Source organism: Podarcis filfolensis, assembly GCF_964270895.1.
Source record: "Podarcis filfolensis genome assembly, chromosome: 13".
Lineage (NCBI taxonomy): Eukaryota > Metazoa > Chordata > Lepidosauria > Squamata > Lacertidae > Podarcis > Podarcis filfolensis.
The window spans coordinates 43,348,216-43,366,334 of record NC_139615.1 but is presented as its reverse complement, the minus strand read 5'-3'; the positions used below and the strand labels follow the sequence as shown (position 1 = coordinate 43,366,334).

The window sequence follows — 18,119 nt, the reverse complement described above, 5'->3', positions numbered from 1 at the left end:
CTTTGGCGGCCCTCGGCAGCTTCTTAAAGCAGTTTGAGTAGCCGGCTTTTTGTTGTTGCTGTGAGGCGCATGGGGGGAAAAACAGCCAAAGTGATTGTCGTGTCTCAATCTTTGCGATGCCAAATGGGCCAGCCCTCCTCCTCTAACATCGCCCTGGGCCACACCAACAAGGCTGCAGTGGGGCGGGTGTCTTATCGTCTGGGCAGCCCAGGACCTTCATATACACAGCCCAGGCTTGCACCCCAGGGAGGTCACTTAGGTGCCAATGCAGCAGTTTGATTTCACTCCCAGAGGCACACTCTATTGGCTCCCGAGACAGACGGATGCCAACAGCATCCTTTGATGGCATACTAGAGGCCACTGAAACATCTTGTTGCCTGTGAGTTCTGCAGAAATATTTAGTGTCTGTACTCAACTGGGTGCTGGCGCAGAATTTGCTGCAGATTTGCAACAGTTGTGAGGGGCTGTTGCATGTGGAGGTATTTTGCAACTGCATACCCTCAAGACTGGGACGCGGGTGGCGCTGTGGGTTAAATCACAGAGCCTAGGACTTGCTGATCAAAAGGTCGGCGGTTCGAATCCCAGCGATGGGGTGAGCTCCCGTTGCTTGGTCCCTGCTCCTGCCAACCTAGCAGTTCGAAAGCACATCAGCGTGCAAGTAGATAAATAGGTACCGCTCCGGCAGGAAGGTAAACGGCGTTTCCATGCGCTGCTCTGGTTCGCCAGAAGCGGCTTAGTCATGCTGGCCACATGACCTGGAAGCTGTCCGCCGGCTCCCTCGGCCAGTAAAGCGAGATGAGCGCCGCAACCCCAGAGTCGGCCACGACTGGACCTGATGGTCAGGGGTCCCTTTACCTTTACCCTCAAGACTGGATGGAGCCTTGCACACTGCTCCAGCTGATGGCGTGCAGTGAACAGCCTTCCCAGTGTGGGCACAGGTGAGTGACTGATGCTCCTGATTCTGTCTCTCTCAGACCAACTGCGCTGTGGTTTGGCATGGCATCCCGCCCCAGTTCACTGGCCGCTGGGATGACAGGAATTGCCTGGAGGAGAAAAATGCCTTCATCTGCCAGAGGCGGAAAGGTAAGAGTGCAGGAAAGATGCAAGCGGGGACTGGGGGTGGGAAGGGTTAGGCAGGCTGCAGCTGTGCCTGGCAAAGGGAGGATTAATGTGCCTTGGCAATTATCCAAGGTGCCACCTCCCCACAAAGAGCTGTGAGTGAGAAAGCAGCAAGAAATGGCTGGTGGTGGAAAGAGCGGGGAGGGAACACAACTGGCTCCCAGTGGAATACAGGATCAGGTTTAAGGTGCTGGTTTTAACCTTTAAAGCCCTATACGGCCTAGGACCCTCGTACCTACGGGACCGCCTCTCCCGGTATGTCCCACAGAGGACCTTACGGTCTTCAAACAAAAACATCTTGGAGGTCCCAGGCCACAGGGAGGTTAGACTGGCCTCAACCAGAGCCAGGGCTTTTTCAGCTGTGGCTCCGATCTGGTGGAACGCTCCGTCACAAGAGACTAGGGCCCTACGGGACTTGACGTCTTTCCGCAGGGCCTGCAAGACAGAGCTGTTCCACAAGGCCTTTGGCCAAGGCAGAGTCTGACCCCCCTCCTTTGGTAACCCTCATAGAACTCTAGTCCAATGGTTGCCATTAATTTGATTCTGAATTAATTTTAGAATGAATTGATTTTAGAATGCTGTGTTACTTTTATTGTTGTTAGCCGCCCTGAGCCCGGCTTCGGCTGGGGAGGGCAGGATATAAATAAACATTTATTATTATTATTATTATTATTATTATTATTATTATTAAGCGTATTTGAGTGGTGTTCAAAAAGCTCCAGTATGCTTTTGAATTAAACCAATGTTGTTGTTGTTTAGTCGTTTAGTCAACTAAGCTTTTGCTCTCATAAAAAAAAGTTAAATCAGAGATAATCCACATGTTGTTGTTTAGTCGTTTTGTCGTGTCCGTCTCTTCGTGACCCCCTGGACCAGAGCACGCCAGGCACTCCTGTCTTCCATTGCCTCCCGCAGTTTGGTCAAACTCATGCTGGTAGCTTCGAGAACACTGTCCAGCCACCTCGTCCTCTGTCGTCCCCTTCTCCTTGTGCCCTCCATCTTTCCCAACATCAGGGTCTTTTCCAGGGAGTCTTCTCTTCTCATGAGGTGGCCAAAGTATTGGAGCCTCAGCTTCAGGATCTGTCTTTCCAGTGAGCACTCAGGGCTGATTTCCTTAAGAATGGATAGGTTTGATCTTCTTGCAGTCCATGGGACTCTCAAGAGTCTCCTCCAGCACCATAATTCAAAAGCATCAATTCTTCAGCGATCAAACCAATACTGCTACGTTAATGGCTCTGGGGCAGGGTGGGATGGAAGTGCAAACTACGGTTATTCCAGTTCTAAGGATCTCTGGTCCTCTTTCTTTCTCCCACCCCCAGATCCTGCCCTGAGCCCTTCCCCAGCAACCTTCCCCCCAGCTCCCAACTCCACCCTCTCATACTTCAACAGCACTTACCGCATTCTGCAGAAGCCTCTCAGGTGGCAGGAAGCCATGCTCTTGTGCGAGAGCCTCAATACAAGCTTGGCGAGCATGACGGAGCCGTACACTCAGGCTTTCCTCACCCAAGCAGTGAGCAGCCTGCGGACCCCGCTCTGGATTGGCTTGTCCAAAGAGGAGGTAAGGCAGCCAGGGGGACTGGCGAAGACAGAGCGGCGAGAGCAAGGGAAGCAGGGCCGGCCCTGCCGTTTGCCAGGGTGGTGCTTCTGCTTCAGACAGCGCTACTAGATGAAGGCAGGCATCAGTGTCCAAGTGGTATAGCAAGACCATTGTTGGCCCTAGTAGGCTTTTGGGCTCTGCTTCAGGCGGCAAAGTGTCTTGGGCCAGTACTGGTGGACAGGTGGGGATCAGAGTTGGGAGTGACACAGTCGCTAGAGCCAGTAGCCAGAGCTTCAGAGGTCAAATGACCTACGATACACACCTCCTGGATGGGAGCTCAAGTGTCAGGAACTGGACTGAGGAAGAATGGTGGGGACCACACCCTCCCTTCTCCTGAACCTTTCCGAGAACAGAAGGACACTACAGTCATACCTTGGGTTAAATACGCTTCGAGTTGACTGCGTTCGAGTTGCGCTCCGTGGAAACCCGGAAGTAACGGAGCGCATTACTTCCGGGTTTCGCCGCATGCGCAGACGCTCAAAATGACGTCACGTGCATGTGCAGAAGCGGCAAAAAGCGATGCGCGCAGATGTGCCATCGCTAGTTACGTTTACCTCTAGATGCAAACGGGGCTCCGGAACGGATCCCGTTCGTATCTAGAGGTACCACTGTATAGCTTTACAACAGTGGTTTGCAGAAGGTCCCAGTTCAGAGGCTGCAGAGGGGAGAAGATGGGAAATATTGGGAGAGGAACAGCAGGAAGAAGCAGCACCAGGGGAGAGACAGCCGACAGACTCAGTGTCTTTGGAAAGCATTCCTGACCCCCCCTTTCCCAGGACCAGACGAGCATTGAGGGTAGTAGAACAAAAAGCTCAGAAGCAGAAAGCTCAGATTAGCCGACGCAGGGGTGACGTAGAATAGGAGAGACGTAGCGGGTGGGACTTTACTTGGAGCAACGCCATTATCTAGGGGAGACCCCATTCCTTCGTCTCTCTCTGTGACTATTGAATAAACTACTTGGTAAGAACTTTTATTGTGTATCAGCTTCTTGGCTGCCACTGTGAGAGCGATAGGATTCCCCGAAGCCTGACACCAAGAGTGGCAAGGTGGGACCAAGTATAAGCCACGAGTCACTGGAAAAGGGGTGCTATCGGAGCTGGACCCTACTCCTGAAACATCTTAAGATGAACTACCCGTGCGGGACACGGGATGGACGCCAAACAAATCCAGAATATTTCACAAGCCTTACAAGTGCACCACTTGGATTTTATCTCTATCCAGTCCCAGTTGCAAGCTCCCCCCTCAGAAATCTTATTCTGCCTGGTCCGACTTGGCAGATCTTTTATTGGTTTACTGGGTTGCTTTTAGGGGAGGCGAAGCTACACGTGGTTCACAGAAGAGAGCCTTTCCTACACAAACTGGCGAGCTGGAGAACCGCAGCAGCTTGTGGGGTGCGCATACATGGATGTAGATGGGACCTGGAGGACCGCCGGCTGCGACACCAAGCTTCAAGGGGCCATCTGCAAAATGAGCACAGGTGCTGTATTTGGGAGAGAACTCAGCCGGGGCAGGAGGCGATGCTCTAGTCAGCCCTGAGCCTGAATGGAGAAAAGGCCCAGACATTCCTTCTAACCAGCTCTTCCCTTTCAGGGGCCCTTCCCCCCCACAAATGGAGGTACAATGGGAGCTGCCCTAAATCTGTGGAGGATTCTTCCTGGATCCCCTTCCGGAATCACTGCTATGCCTTCCACATGGAAGTCGTGCTGGGCCAGAAAGAAGCTAAGAAGAGATGTGAGAAAGGTAAAAGGCTTCTAAGAAGCTCAGAGTGAACAACCAGGCTCCAGTTCCCATGCCCTAGGACGTGGCTTCCGGCGCAAAGTCATGTTTTCTTTCGCTCTGGCTTTTCTCTTTGTGTTTGGTTTCTTTCCTCCTTCCTTGTGCCTAAAGCACACCCCAGCGTTTGTCTTGGAAGTGGATTGCTGGAGGTTTTATTCAGCAGCAGTAAAAGGTAAAGGGACCCCTGACCATTAGGTCCAGTCGTGACCGACTCTGGGGTTGCGGCGCTCATCTCGCTTTATTGGCCGAGGGAGCCGGCGTACAGCTTCCGGGTCATGTGGCCAGCAGGACTAAGCCGCTTCTGGCGAACCAGAGCAGCGCACGGAAACGTCGTTTACCACCAGAGCGGTACCTATTTATCTACTTGCACTTTGACGTGCTTTCGAACTGCTAGGTGGGCAGGAGCAGGGACCGAGCAACGGGAGCTCACCCCGTCGCGGGGATTCGAACCGCTGACCTTCTGATCGGCAAGTCCTAGGCTCTGTGGTTTAACCCACAGCGCCACCCGCGTCCTTGCCCAACTACCTGCCTATTCCTCCACTTGGGACTGTGGAGCAGTTCTTGTAGGTGGGACAATAATTTTTAGAAAGCAAAGTCATTAATGCACTCATCTCTTTATATTTAGCACACACAAACAATCCCCAGACGACAACCCACGACAACAATGGAACATCAGAGTAATAACCAAATACCAGAGCTGAAGCAATCTGCTTACCCCTACTTTGTGCCTGTTTTAGTATTGAACAGAGTGCACACGCTGTTGGCAATGCGTTTCTGTAGAAATCCCAGTTGCTGCAGACATGCTCTTCTAAAGCCCAGGCACCTTTCTCCCTAGAAAGTCAGAGAACTGCTAACTCTAAGAGTCTGTAGACTGTTGTTTTTTCCCTTTTCTTTCTCCTGCAGAGCCAGTGCTCGAGGGGAGAGCAAACAAAGTGCAGTTGTTTGGCAATAAGGCAATCAGAAGAGCTTTTACTGGGGCGGGGATTATTCTGCCCATTTAAGGGTCCTCTTTGGTTAGAAGGTTTCGCTACAGGAGCTATGTAGGGAAAACTTTTGCGGCCTTCAGGCACGTAACATGCAGGCACCTGTGATTCTGTCAACCAAACTCAGTATCCTGAATATGAGTGTTTTTGGCAAGTTTTTCATGGGAAGTTTGTCCGCAATATATAAGAGATTGAGGAATGAATAAGAATTACCTGCATCAAATCCCGCCTCTCACAGAAACAGCATCCTTTCTCCCAACATGAGGGACAGTAATATTGGCTCACCTTACAGATCAAATGAATATATGAAAAGGGGTGCTTAATTTGCATATCTTTTTTTTTATTCTGGTGACAAAATTTGAGCTTCCTTCATGTGGATGAGGGTGTCGTTCAGAAAATGCACAGTGCGAGAGCCTCTCGGCTGTACGCTTCTTGCCCAGTAAAACTTTCAGGCTTGTGCATCTGTTTCTTCTCCTGTTCCATCATCTCCCGCTTCCCCCACAGTTGGAGGTACAGTGCTGTCCATCCTAGACGAGATCGAGAACCTATTCGTGTGGGAGCATCTTCAGGCTTATGAGAGCCAATCCAAAGGAGCTTGGCTAGGGATGGCCTTTAACCCCAAAGGTAAGGCTGGCAATGTCTTGATGGATTGGTACGTAGTTAACAGCATGTTATCGTCATGGGAAATGAAGAGCAGTGAGGAGGGAGAGTTTGGGGCGATACCTGAAGGGTGGCATTAATACATGAACTGAGACCAGGCATAGGCAAACTCAGCCCTCCAGATGTTTTGAGACTATAATTCCCATCATTCCTGACCACTGGTCCTGTTAGCTAGGGATGATGGGAGTTGTAGTCCCAAAACATCTGGAGGGCCAAGTTTGCCTATGCCTGACTGAGACTGAGGAGCAGTCCAGTTTATCAGTTACCCCACATATGGATCTTGGCCAGTTTGATTCCTATGCATAAAAGGACATTTAAAGTCTATAATCTGCACCCAGGAGAAACAGCAGAAGGAGAGGAGAGGGAAATGGAAGCAGTGATAAATGGGGGAAATATGCAATCATATTTATTTAAAAGCATTTCTAAACATAGATAGGTGGCTTATAAAAAAAGGTAAAGGACCCCTGACAGTTAGAGCCAGTTGCGGACGACTCTGGGGTTGCGGCGCTTATCTTGCTTTACTGGCCGAGGGAGCCAGTGTTTGTCCGCAGATAGCTTCCGGGTCATGTGGGCAGCATGACTAAGCCGCTCCTGGTGAACCAGAGCAGCACACAGAAACATTGTTTACCTTCCTGCCGGAGCGGTACCTGTTTATCTACTTGCATTTTGACATGCTTTCGAACTTCTAGGTTGGCAGGAGCTGGGACAGAGCAACGGGTGCTCACCCCGTCGCGGGGATTTGAACCGCCGACCTTCTGATTGGCAAGCCCGAGAGGCTCGGTGGTTTAGACCACAGTGCTACCCGCGTCCCTTTAGGTGGCTTATACCCAGCCATTTTTGCCCAGCAGACTACACTGTAATCCTTGAAACTCGTTTCCTCTTTCGGAAAATGAATTTTTCATCCTTTTCTGCCGTCCAGCAGTGGTGCTCCCTCCCTCTCCCTTTCCCTCTCCTCCCACCCCACAGCATGTTTCTCCTTCCTCTGCAGGGGGCACACTTGTCTGGCATGACAACATGGCGGTGAACTATTCTAACTGGGGGCAGGATGACACAGGACCCAGCATGCTCAGCCAAAACAGCTGCTACTGGATCCAGAGCAGCAATGGGGTGTGGCACTTGGGCTCCTGCTCCAACGTGACCATGGGAGTCATCTGCAAGACAGCCCGAGGTAAGCGGGTGGTTTTGAAGGCCTAGGAGCTAAAATGTGGGGCGAGGCTTCTAATGGTCATGGGTCAGACTTCAGCATCGGGGAATCAGAGCAGGAGTTTGTTGGGGTTTATTAATGGGTCCCCATCACTACAGTCATACATCTTGTTACATTTGCTTCGGGTAACGTATTTTCAGGTTGCATCCCGCGGCGACCCGGAAGTACCAGAAAGGGCTACTTCCGGGTTTTGCTGCTTGCGCATGCGCAGACGCTCAAAAGGACGTCACTCGCATGCGCAGAAACGACAGTTTGCCAGACGCAGGTTGTGTTGTGCTCATGTTGTGAATGGGGCTCCGGAACGGATCCCGTTTGCAACCAGAGGTACCACTGTACATGTAAGGGCCAGTTGCAGTAAATCACACATGATCAACAGCCAGTGAGGTGGGTTTCGGTGGCTCAGAGAAACTGCAAGGGATTGACCTTACTTCTCTTTTGTTTAATTATAGAATCCTGTATATATCTTCATGCATTGAGACTTTTTCTAGTCCACTGCTGTGGTGGTGGTTTTTGGATAATGCTGATAATTTAAAGAGAAACAGTCTTGACCAAAGACAGTCAGTGTGCTCTTTGGGAACCTGGCCCTCTTGGGAGCTGGGTGGTTTAAACAGAATATGTTAGACATGGATTGTCCTCTGCAGACGGCCTTTGGTTGTCCCCATAACTTGAGATAGAATAAAATCGTTTCTTGGGTCAGCTAAGGCTGCTGTGGGAATCTGCAGAGTTCTATGGGTTCGTGAAACTCTTCATCAGCTAGTGAAAAGCGAGGTGGCTTTCAAGTAGATAAGAGAGGGAGCTGGTTGACCTGTCTAATCTGATCTTTTCCATTCTGCCTAATGAAGAGTTCTGTGAAGGCTGAAAGGCGTGCGTACTCTTAATCATTCCTAAATTGGTTCAGTAAAGGTATTACTCTTAATACGTTTGATTAATGTTACTTTATGGAGAAAAATGAAGGACAAAAAGAGCTTGACAGTAAGGTTGCTCTACCAGTGGACAAGGGGACAAGTGTGGTTGCAATTGAAAGAGAGGATATATTATTACTTTTATCGTTATTTTTAGGGTTGAAAGGGAAACGTAGCTAATGAAAGCCAAAGGAATTCAACAGCAAAGCATGGAGGAAGTTGCTATGGAATGTTTTGAGCAGCTCTGAAGGGCTGTTTTCAAGCAACATATGAAACAGGACTAGGAACAGGCAAATTAATGACACCCTTTCTCTCTCTCTCTCTCTCTCTCTCTCTCTCTCTCTCTCTCTCTCCCGCCACTGGCTGGGTTCTCTTTCCATGGCAGCGGAAGAAAGCAGCCTCTCCAGATCAGGTACGTACCAAACTGGAAACTGGTTGCCGTGTCTCCTTGTAGGTGAGCTTGGCTTTGCCTTCTTTGAACACCAGTCCTGAAACAGATGGACTCCCAGTCTGCTAAACTGGTTGTAAAACCAGAGTCTTGTGCCTTTTGCACTGTAGAAGGTGGTGAGAATTTGAAACAGGAAAGCTGGACCTGCTTCAGTTGCAATGACTGGGCATAAGTGAATTGGACAGGCCTAGGGCCCTCGTACCTACGGGACCGCCTCTCCTGGTATGCCCTGCGGAGGACCTTAAGGTCCATAAATAGCAACACCCTAGAGGTCCCAGGCCCTAAGGAAGTCAGATTAGCCTCAACCAGAGCCAGGGCCTTTTCAATACTGGCTCCGGCCTGGTGGAATGCTCTGTCTCTTGAGAACAGGGCCCTGCGGGATTTGATTTCTTTCCGCAGGGCCTGTAAGACAGAGTTGTTCCACCTGGCCTTTGGCTTGGAATCAACTTGATCCCCTCCCCCTCTTCCCTTTTTCCTTTCTCCTTCTGTGATGGAACTCCTATCTGGGGACTTCCCTGGCTTTTTTCTGGCCCACGTAGGACCAGTCTGGATAGTTGGCCTTGGTGAAGATTTGACATTTTCATCCCCCCAAAATTTTTGATTTGAGTTCCTTCTGAAATGAGGCTGCATCTTAATGTTGTATTTTAATCTTGTTTTTAAGCTGTATTTTAATCAGTTGTTTTTATACCTGGTGTTAGCCGCCCTGAGCCCGGTCTTGGCTGGGGAAGGCGGGGTATAAATAAAATTTATTATTATTATTACCTCAAACAGCCTCTCTCCTCATTTGTGCTTGGAGCACAACCTGCCCTCTGCCAACTCTCTCCCTTACCTGAAGCGGGAGGGGAAGCCTGTAGTGGAAGGGTCCCAATGGACCACCCCATGGCAGCAATCCCCACCAGGAATCCCCACCAGGGAAATTGGGGGCCTGTAATGCAGCACCATGATTCATTGTCTGAAAAGGGCCTGTCGTGGGCCGTATGCTATTAAGGGACATTCTGCCAGGGCCCTCTGCTACCTCCTCTCCAAGGTAAGACTTGGATCTGCCTTTTGTTTAAAAAACAAGGTGAACTGCTGTTATCTACTGAGTTGAATAGGATCCAAAATGCAGCGCTCTGATTGGTCCTAGAACAATAGGATTCAGATGCAGCAGTCTGATTGGTCCTAGAACAATAGGATCCAGAATGCAGCAGTCTGATTGGTCCGCAGGAGCCACCCAATCCAGCTCCAGGTGGAAGTGAATCCGCAACCTGATTGGCCTACAGGAGAATCCCGGAATTAGCCAATCACATGGGGCCCATTGTGTAAATAATATATATAAAGCAGATATTTGGGGGGAACTTCCATTCCTCGCTACTATGAGCTGAATAAAGAGCATGAAATCCACACTCGACTCCGAGTATATTTCAACTGCCAAGGGAGGAGCTAGCCCATCTTAGATTTAAAAGCATGCCCTTTGGGAAGTCCCAACCGCTCTTAAGACTCTGCAAATACTTGAACGGTATGTTCTGAAAACCTCAGTGGTTTTGCATAGGCAATTGGTGATGTTGCTCCATCCTAGGGGTTGGTCAGCTTGGACTCTGCCAAGGATGCAGGCCCAAGGGGGCGCAAAAATATGCATCTCTCTGCCCTGGCTTGGAGTTGTCAAGGGTGCAAGGGACAGGGAGGGGTGCAAAGGCAGCTCCTGGCCAAGGGCGCAAGGGAGCCTAGCTATGCCTCTGGGTGTGCTGAGTATCATAGAATCAGAGTTGAAAGGGACCCTGAGGATCATCTAGCAATGCAGGAATACACAGCTGTCCCATACGGGGATGGAACCTGCAACTTTGGAATTATCAGCACCACGCTCTAACCAACTGAGCTATCCATGCTTTCTCATATTTATAGAACTTGTATCTTGAGCAGAATTCATCATGCCAAGGGACTCTGTTTACATTTAAACTGAACTGTTAGGTAACTGGGGACCTAGTTTATTTTATTCATCCGTTTTTTTCCTCCCAAAGGAGTGCAGGGTGGCAAGCAACAATTTAGATGGAGGGATAAGCAGAGCTTCTAGTAGTGAGTGGGCGGCACTTCAGTGCTCTGCATACTTTCTTACTCCTCTCTCATGGTTAGAGAAGCTGAATACATTCTGCAAACCGAATTTAACACATCTGTTTATAATATTCACCCCGGAATTTGGTTCTTTGGCACACAAAGGGGCTGTTTTTAGCACAGACAGATCTGTGCAAAAGTTGCCGCTCTGGCAGAGAGATTGTTACAGGCAGGTAGCCGTGTTGGTCTGCCGTAGTCTAAATAAAATAAATTTAATTAAATTTAAAAATTCCTTCCAGTAGCACCTTAGAGACCAACTAAGTTAGTTATTGGTATGAGCTTTCGTGTGCATGCAGACTTCTTCAGATACACTGAAACAGAAGTCACCAGACCCTTATATATAGACGGCAGAGAGATGTTAGGTGGAGATTTAGGGAGATTTTCTCCTTTTGAAACCCAAATGGCAAGAGTTTCCCCATTTTGATGTGTCTGCTCAAAATTCCGCATCCCGCTAAGCAAACTGAAACTAATCCTGGCCAGTTCTGTGCACAAAATCTCCCCCTCGCTCTTCCACAAAAACAGGTCTCCTTCCCTTCTGACCCTTCTTCCCTCTCTTCTGCAGCTTTCCTGGAGAACACAAAGGCCATCGCGGTGGTTATCCTCTCCTCCCTAGCACTGTGTGCCCTGATAGCAGTTGCTATCTATCTGTACAAGCGCCGGAGGACCTCAGAGCGAGGGGCGTTTGAGAGTGCCCGCTACAGCCGCACCAACTCCAACCCCAGTGAATCTGCAGAGAAGAACATTCTGGTGTCTGATATGGAGATGAACGAACAGCAAGACTAGTGGGGGAATTGGCGAGCCGGGGTGGGGGGAGGGAGGGACCTGAGTACTTGTCATAACATGCCATCTCAACAGCAAGCCCCTGAGGACAGCATAGGGCAACAGCAGGGTCAATAGTTAGGACTGTGAACCGCTAAGGAGATGTGGAGAAATACTAAAAAAAAAAGTCCCATTTGTATGTGACACTAGAAGAAATTCAACCCTGGCTTTGTACGTCTGCCCTTCTCAAAGAGGAGCCATGGGAGAAAAGGGAAGGTGGTTCATTTGCTGGAGAGAGAGAGAGAGAGTTAGAAAACCTCATTTTGGATGCTCCAGTCTCTGCAGTGTCTTCTCCACATTTCCTTAGAGAATGAGAATGCAAGCGTTACTTCTTCCTGGTTCTAATATTAAAACAGGGAAGGGCTTGCAGGGTTTCCTCGTGTTCTTCTTGGTAAGAACACGCCTCTCTTATTTTGGATTACTTCTTGAAGCCATGTGGATAGTTAAAAGAGTGATGGGCCCTTGAATTCCTAATAACGGTGGTTCGATCTTCTATTCCTCTGATGCTGAGATACCCCGAGATAAATGCTTCCCCAGCCGTGCCACTGCCATAGCAACCATTCTGCTGTTGAATTCTGTTGCCATATAGAGGGCCTTTCTGCGAAAACGACTGAAAGTGGTGCCACAACCATTTTCGCAGCTTCAGGATGGCCTCTTGGTGACAAATGAGTAACGGGTGTGTGCTTGGGGGTGGTGAGGAAGACAGGAACGTTGCTATTTGCCTCTGCCTCTTTTAACGATGACTCCGGCTAGGTAGGCACTGCCCTGCAAAACTCATAAGCCTTCAAAGAATTGAACATCATTATCAGCCCTTCTACAAACAAGTGGTGGTGGCGGGGAGTTCGCTAAATGGTCCTGGGGGTTGTGTCCTTTTCCCACTGATCACGAAACAATGCATCAAGTAGGTCAAGTGGGGGGCTGAGACATCTGCATTTTGACCAGGTACAATGAGCATGAATTGTCCACCCGAGGCAAGGCCTGCTTTCCCCCTCAAGAACAAAATGTTGCGGTCTGAGCACTTAAAGAAAATGCATTGTATCTGCAACAGAAACACTGCCCTGAACTTAAAATGGGAAACAAATGCATATTTATTGCAGAAAACAGGGGTTTTTTTGCAGAAAGGTCCTCGGAACAACAGCATTTCTTGAGTGGAAAACTAATATACTGGCACTTCTTTTTAATTTTAATTTTGTTGCCGCCTTGCTGGATAAGAGGTATAGACAACTTGTTTTCTGATACTTCTCATTTTATACTGTATCAAAGTGCATGTTTGACAATTATACCCTCTTTTGGGGGTATTTTGTGTGTAGATGCGATGGCCAAAGGTTCTACAATTCCCCCCTTTCCCACTTAATTCTCAATCATTCTAAGCAATGCAACAGGACACTAAAGTTTTCTTGCTTCCAGAATAAGTATACAACTTGGGTTTGAATACCATATGCTAGGAGCTAGTGAGAGATCTTGGGTGAAAGAAATGTGGAATTAAGAAAAAAAAAATTGAACGGGATGCTGTGATTGTCGTTTTATCCTTTGCTTCCAACTAAATAACTTTTGAACAGTGGCTGTGCTAAAGATGATAAGGGGAGAATAGTTCTTTTCTGCTACTCAAATAATTATGAGAATTGTTGTATATATATAAAAAAATCTGGTAATTTTCACTTAAGCTGGATATTAAGTGTTCATAAAAATGTTTACCTTTGTCTCTTTAATCTTTAGGTACCTGGAAGCTGCCATACCAGGCCATGGTATGGAGAGTTTCTGAGACAATCTTAGGTTTTCCAGTTCCTTTTCCCTTGATGACTGCTGCTTGTTTCCTGGGCATCTTTTTGATTTAGATAAAGATGTTCATACATATTGGTTTATGGCTAATGCTAAACAACTTCTCTGCTCAGGGGATCGTTTTTCAGGGCTGAATTGGAATGACTTTGCCCTGGACTCCACCATGAGATATGTGAAGTAACAGTGCCTTCGGTAATACGTAGTGTGCCTTCATCTCTCTCATAAGTAGCCACAGGCAAGCCTTGTGTGTCTGGGCAATCAAGCTCCCAGGCAAAAGGCCAATTTCTGGGCTCGGGTGCTGGAAACCTCTCATTTTACAAATGAAGCACTAACCCTTTTGCAGCAATATTGAACAGAGGATTCCAATGCAGACGTGAAAATGGTGCAGGCATGAGAACTCAGTATCCATGTTCACTGAAATGGATATTCTCTGAAACCAAAGCTTCTGCCCCAAGAATGTTGATGTGCTGTATGAGCACTTCTTCAACGTTTTGACAAAGGAATTGTCATGCAAATGCCTTCTGCCAATAAGGCAAGCCTGTTGGTCAATATATATTCAGGAATTAAGTGCAATAGCAGGCCTGAAATGAGGGAAGGCTCTTCTCAGATGTGTATGCTGCTGCTATTCCCTCAGACTCTCCCTCAGTAATTATGACAGTACCATAGCCACCCCTTAACAACAGTCTTGACAATGTTATTTCCCTCTCTGCTTTCAAGGTGAATAAAACACAACCAGACAACTATCACTGCGTTCCGTACAAGGAGGGGAGAGGTATATCCCAAAATAATGAGAAGTTTGCTTCTTTGTTTGTTTGTTTGTTTGTTTGCAATTACTGGAAAAATGCCTCAGATTAAATGCATTTCCTATCACCCTTCTGAATAATGTGAAAAGGTGCTGGAAAAGAAACTGGCAACTTTTAAAGTAATTACTTTTGCTTTTTTAAAAAAAAGCCTTCTAGAATCTTGGAATAAAGCTTCATTTCCCCATCCGTTTCAGCAAAAGCAGGCTCTTCATCTTCTTCCATGGTTTTCAGTAGTCGCAAGAAGCCAAAAATCTCTTTTGCCCCATTTCTTGCTTTCTCAGAATTTACCATTCACTGTGCAGTGCGTCATTTTAATTAAAGCTGCGAAAATTCAACTCTGATTGATCCCAAGATTGGTAATGGCAGAAATTCCTCTTCAGTGGCTATATTTGGATGAATTTCGAGAACGTCAGTCTCAACGTCAATTGAGATGAACAAAATGTGGGCTCAGCCCAATTGTTCAACTCAACTTGTCCCAAACCTTTTAGCTTTCCCATCGCCTACCTCACAAACTGCTCACATGGCCTTTAGGAGAGCAGCCAGGGAAGCTCATTCTCAGCTAAGACAATCTGAATGCTAGTAGGCTCCACCCAATGTATCAGCCACTGAATTGGAGCAACATGTGGAGAAACCTCTGGAATTCAACTCTTAAAAACTCTAATGCACATGTCTAGATAGAAGACGGGAGTGGTAACGTCATCAGTAAGGGAAGGAGCTTAAGCAATGCTCTCTTTTTGAAACAGAGGCAGGTGCTGTGAGAAGTTGTCTTTTGAGCTACAATTCAAGGCACTACACTGGACCAGTTAAGCCCTTCAGTGCTAAAACACAATGGACCAAGCAAACCCATTCTGAAACAGAGCGCACATGCGTTTGTGAAAGGCATGACAGCACTGGACGACACCCAGTGAGGAATGCCATTCTATCGGAGGCTCCACCACTGGGGCAGATGACTACATCCAAAGTGCCTCTCCCTATGCAAATCAATTCGCTCTAAAGCCTAATATCAATAATACACATTTTCAAATGCCTTTTCACATTTGACAACGGCAATTGTAGCACAACAGTAAGTGCAAGTTCTTCAAGTGCTGCAATCGTGAAAACGGGAGAAATTTGCTCTAACCTTCAAGTTTCATGGCCTCTTTCCAGTGTGGGCTCTTAGTATACAGTGGACCCTCTAGTTATGTAACTTTTGGGTTACGAATGCGGCAAACCCAGAAGTGTCTACATCTGGGTTTGGCCACACGTGCAGAAGCGCCAAATTGTGCCGCGTGCGCAGAAGCGGCGCCTCTGCCTACGGACTTTTCAGGTTGCAGACGGACCCCCAGAACAAATTTAATTCATATCAGGAGGGTCCGTTGTAATCTGTAGTCATTCAAGCTGCATTTGCTGCTACTACTATTTTAGCAGCAATCCAGCATTGGCAGTGTTGCAGATGCTGTACAGAACCCAGGAATTGGCAGTCTATGTTGGCTGAGTGATGCAGCAGGGATGGGTGGGAAGGAGAGAGAGGCACAGATTGCCTTAAAGCATCTCTCCTGAAAGTTCTGTCACAAGGGGAATCTGATATTCACCTGTGGGAATTTCCCTCCGAAACAACAACCTGTTCACTTACAACGTACTGATCAAATTTTTTAAAAAGAAAATGGGAGGGGGTGCCTGAGGAGTGAACAAAAGATTTAATATTTTTTATTAGGGCTTGCCATTCAAAAGGAAGGCAATAATGTTATAAGACTGATCATACAACAGTACATCAATACATTTACATTTGTGTGCCATGAAATGTCCTGTGAAAAGGCTGGGCGTACAACAACTCAGTTTTAACGTAAAAAACATTGCTTTTATCTCCAGGGAACCCTGACCCCCAAAGGCGCATGTCTGAAATGGTGCAGAGTGGATTCTAGTAGGGCAGGTGCTGCAAATGTAGATACCTAGTTTGCCATCTCGGACGGTTTGCCAGAGGTCAGTCAAAGCGCACACCCAACACACGCGTGAAACCCTAGCCAACGTTTTAAATTTTGATCTGAGTAGCTGGGGGCCAGGAAGTAGGAGAGATTAAAAAGTTTACACTCTGCACGTTGCTGTTAATAACCCATGTTGTTTTAAAAAGATTGTCAGTCAATATTGCAACTTCAAAAACAAAAAGAAAAGGGGGAAAACCCACAAGAATCAAACCACACAAAACGCCAAAACAACCCCAGACCCTTAAAAAGTCTTGATTTCAATGGGTGACACGGAATATGAATGGCGTACATACTTATTGTGGCCTGGTGTTAAGAAAGAGTGAAAGTTGAAGGATGTGAAGAAGGGCTCTCTGTCAGATTCCCAAAGAGGTCTCCTCCTTAGATCCTTCTTGAGAGCTCTTTTACCCACTGTTGCCGGAATTGGCTGAATCTGCAAAGATGGAGGAAATAAATCACTTCTTAGAACGCTTTTCTGTATAATGTGGCAATTGCCTTAAATGCATTCAATACACTATTACTCAAAAGAGCAACGGAGGCTCAAATGTTCACCATAAATCCAAATTTAATTACTTATCTCCAGAGACTTGTTTTGACACATTTCATAAAATTGAGGAGCCAGAGAGCCGAAAAAGTAAGGCATACAAGGTGCCAAATTTAGTTAACTCCTACTTGCCATATGCTAGGACTATCTGAAAGGAGGTGGATATATGTTATGTTAGGAAATGCGACTCAAATAAATGAAGGGCTGCTTTAAGGAGGCCTATACTGGTGTCAGTCCCCCATGACTGCTGTAAACAATGCAAGATCCGTAGGTGTGCAGGCAATCTGGTCGTGGGGGAGAAAAGGTTGAATGATGACCAGTGAGACCCTTTCAAATTATATTTTCCTATGATTGTACGGGGGGGAAATGTGTCCTTCTAACAGTGCAATTCTAACAACCATGTCTACTCAGAAGTAAGTCATACTGAATTAAGTGGAGCTTACTCCCAGGTAAGTTGGGTTACAATTGCAGTTTTATTTTCAATTCAACTTTTTCACAGCATAAGCTTGCGCAACCATTATATAAAGAGAGATGGAACTCAAGAAGTCAAGAGGATGTGCAGAGATAACTTGGAGCACAGCTTCAAATTCTACTGAGGCTGCAGCGCTCAGCTCCAAAATGTGATATTATAAAGGAGGGAAATCCCCTTGGTACATGCAGAGTGCATTTCACCTCACCGCTCGTTAGCCACATTGGACACCATGAGTTGGGGTGTTACTGGGGCATAACTGACCTTGCTAAATAGCTGTTTGCCACATTTCTGTAACTTAGCTAAATATAAGGGGCGGCTTGATTTGAATGTTATTCTTATCTAGGAACTTCAAAAGGGGTAGGAGCCATGTGGGTATGGTGATGGAAAACCAAATTTCTTTGGACACCTTGAATATGTGTGTGTGTGTGTGTTTGTGTGTACTCCCATACACACACACACACTGCTTTTTTCTGGGAGTACGCAGGTGTACGCATACCCCTAAACATTTTGTGAATCTAAGTTTGGCTTCATTGAGGGGCAGTATTTCAACATGAGTAGGAAAGTGAGAGTACACCTAAACATTTTCTAAGAAAAAAAGCACTGTATATATTATAAGCAGTGGAGCATCATAGCCCTTGTGTGATAGACTTGTCCTTGCTTTCAGACATACCCCTAATATAAAACACAAAAGCAGAGGGAGAAGACCCTGCCACTAACCCAGATGCGAACTCTATCCCCGTGTCTACTCAAGCATTACAAATCCTAATAAAAGCCAATGCCATAGGGTTCACCTGCTTACTCAAGATGATACGCTACAGTCTGTTTGCAAAAGAATAAGCAAAACACCCAGAAACCAATGGGGAGAAGCCTTCCGTTTCCCAAGGCACTTCAAATGGAGATTCCAAGTGTGAAATTGCTATATTAGAATTTACACAAGGAAGTCTTTGCTTGAGCCAAGACAGGCCTCAAT

The 18,119-nt window shown here is 47.2% G+C and overlaps 2 protein-coding genes across 3 annotated transcripts in view; one reads left to right on the top strand and one right to left on the bottom strand.

Annotated features, from left to right (window-relative positions):
- The window catches only part of MRC2 (mannose receptor C-type 2), an 86,131-nt gene extending 71,757 nt beyond the window's left edge, over window positions 1-14,374 (top strand). Inside the window, exons 23-30 of the mRNA XM_083582419.1 lie at window positions 975-1,083; window positions 2,436-2,674; window positions 4,022-4,190; window positions 4,304-4,453; window positions 5,977-6,096; window positions 7,121-7,300; window positions 8,624-8,650; window positions 11,337-14,374. Of these exons, the coding sequence (XP_083438545.1) occupies window positions 975-1,083; window positions 2,436-2,674; window positions 4,022-4,190; window positions 4,304-4,453; window positions 5,977-6,096; window positions 7,121-7,300; window positions 8,624-8,650; window positions 11,337-11,557 (1,215 nt within the window). The 3' untranslated portion in view covers window positions 11,558-14,374. The remainder of the gene's footprint in view (window positions 1-974; window positions 1,084-2,435; window positions 2,675-4,021; window positions 4,191-4,303; window positions 4,454-5,976; window positions 6,097-7,120; window positions 7,301-8,623; window positions 8,651-11,336) is intronic.
- Window positions 14,375-15,836: 1,462 nt separating this feature from the next.
- Window positions 15,837-18,119, bottom strand: part of MARCHF10 (membrane associated ring-CH-type finger 10) — a 29,755-nt gene continuing 27,472 nt past the window's right edge. For both annotated transcript variants that reach the window (XM_083582757.1, XM_083582758.1), the window contains one exon: window positions 15,837-16,566. In XM_083582757.1, coding sequence (XP_083438883.1) covers window positions 16,538-16,566 — 29 coding nt within the window. In that variant the 3' untranslated portion in view covers window positions 15,837-16,537. The remainder of the gene's footprint in view (window positions 16,567-18,119) is intronic.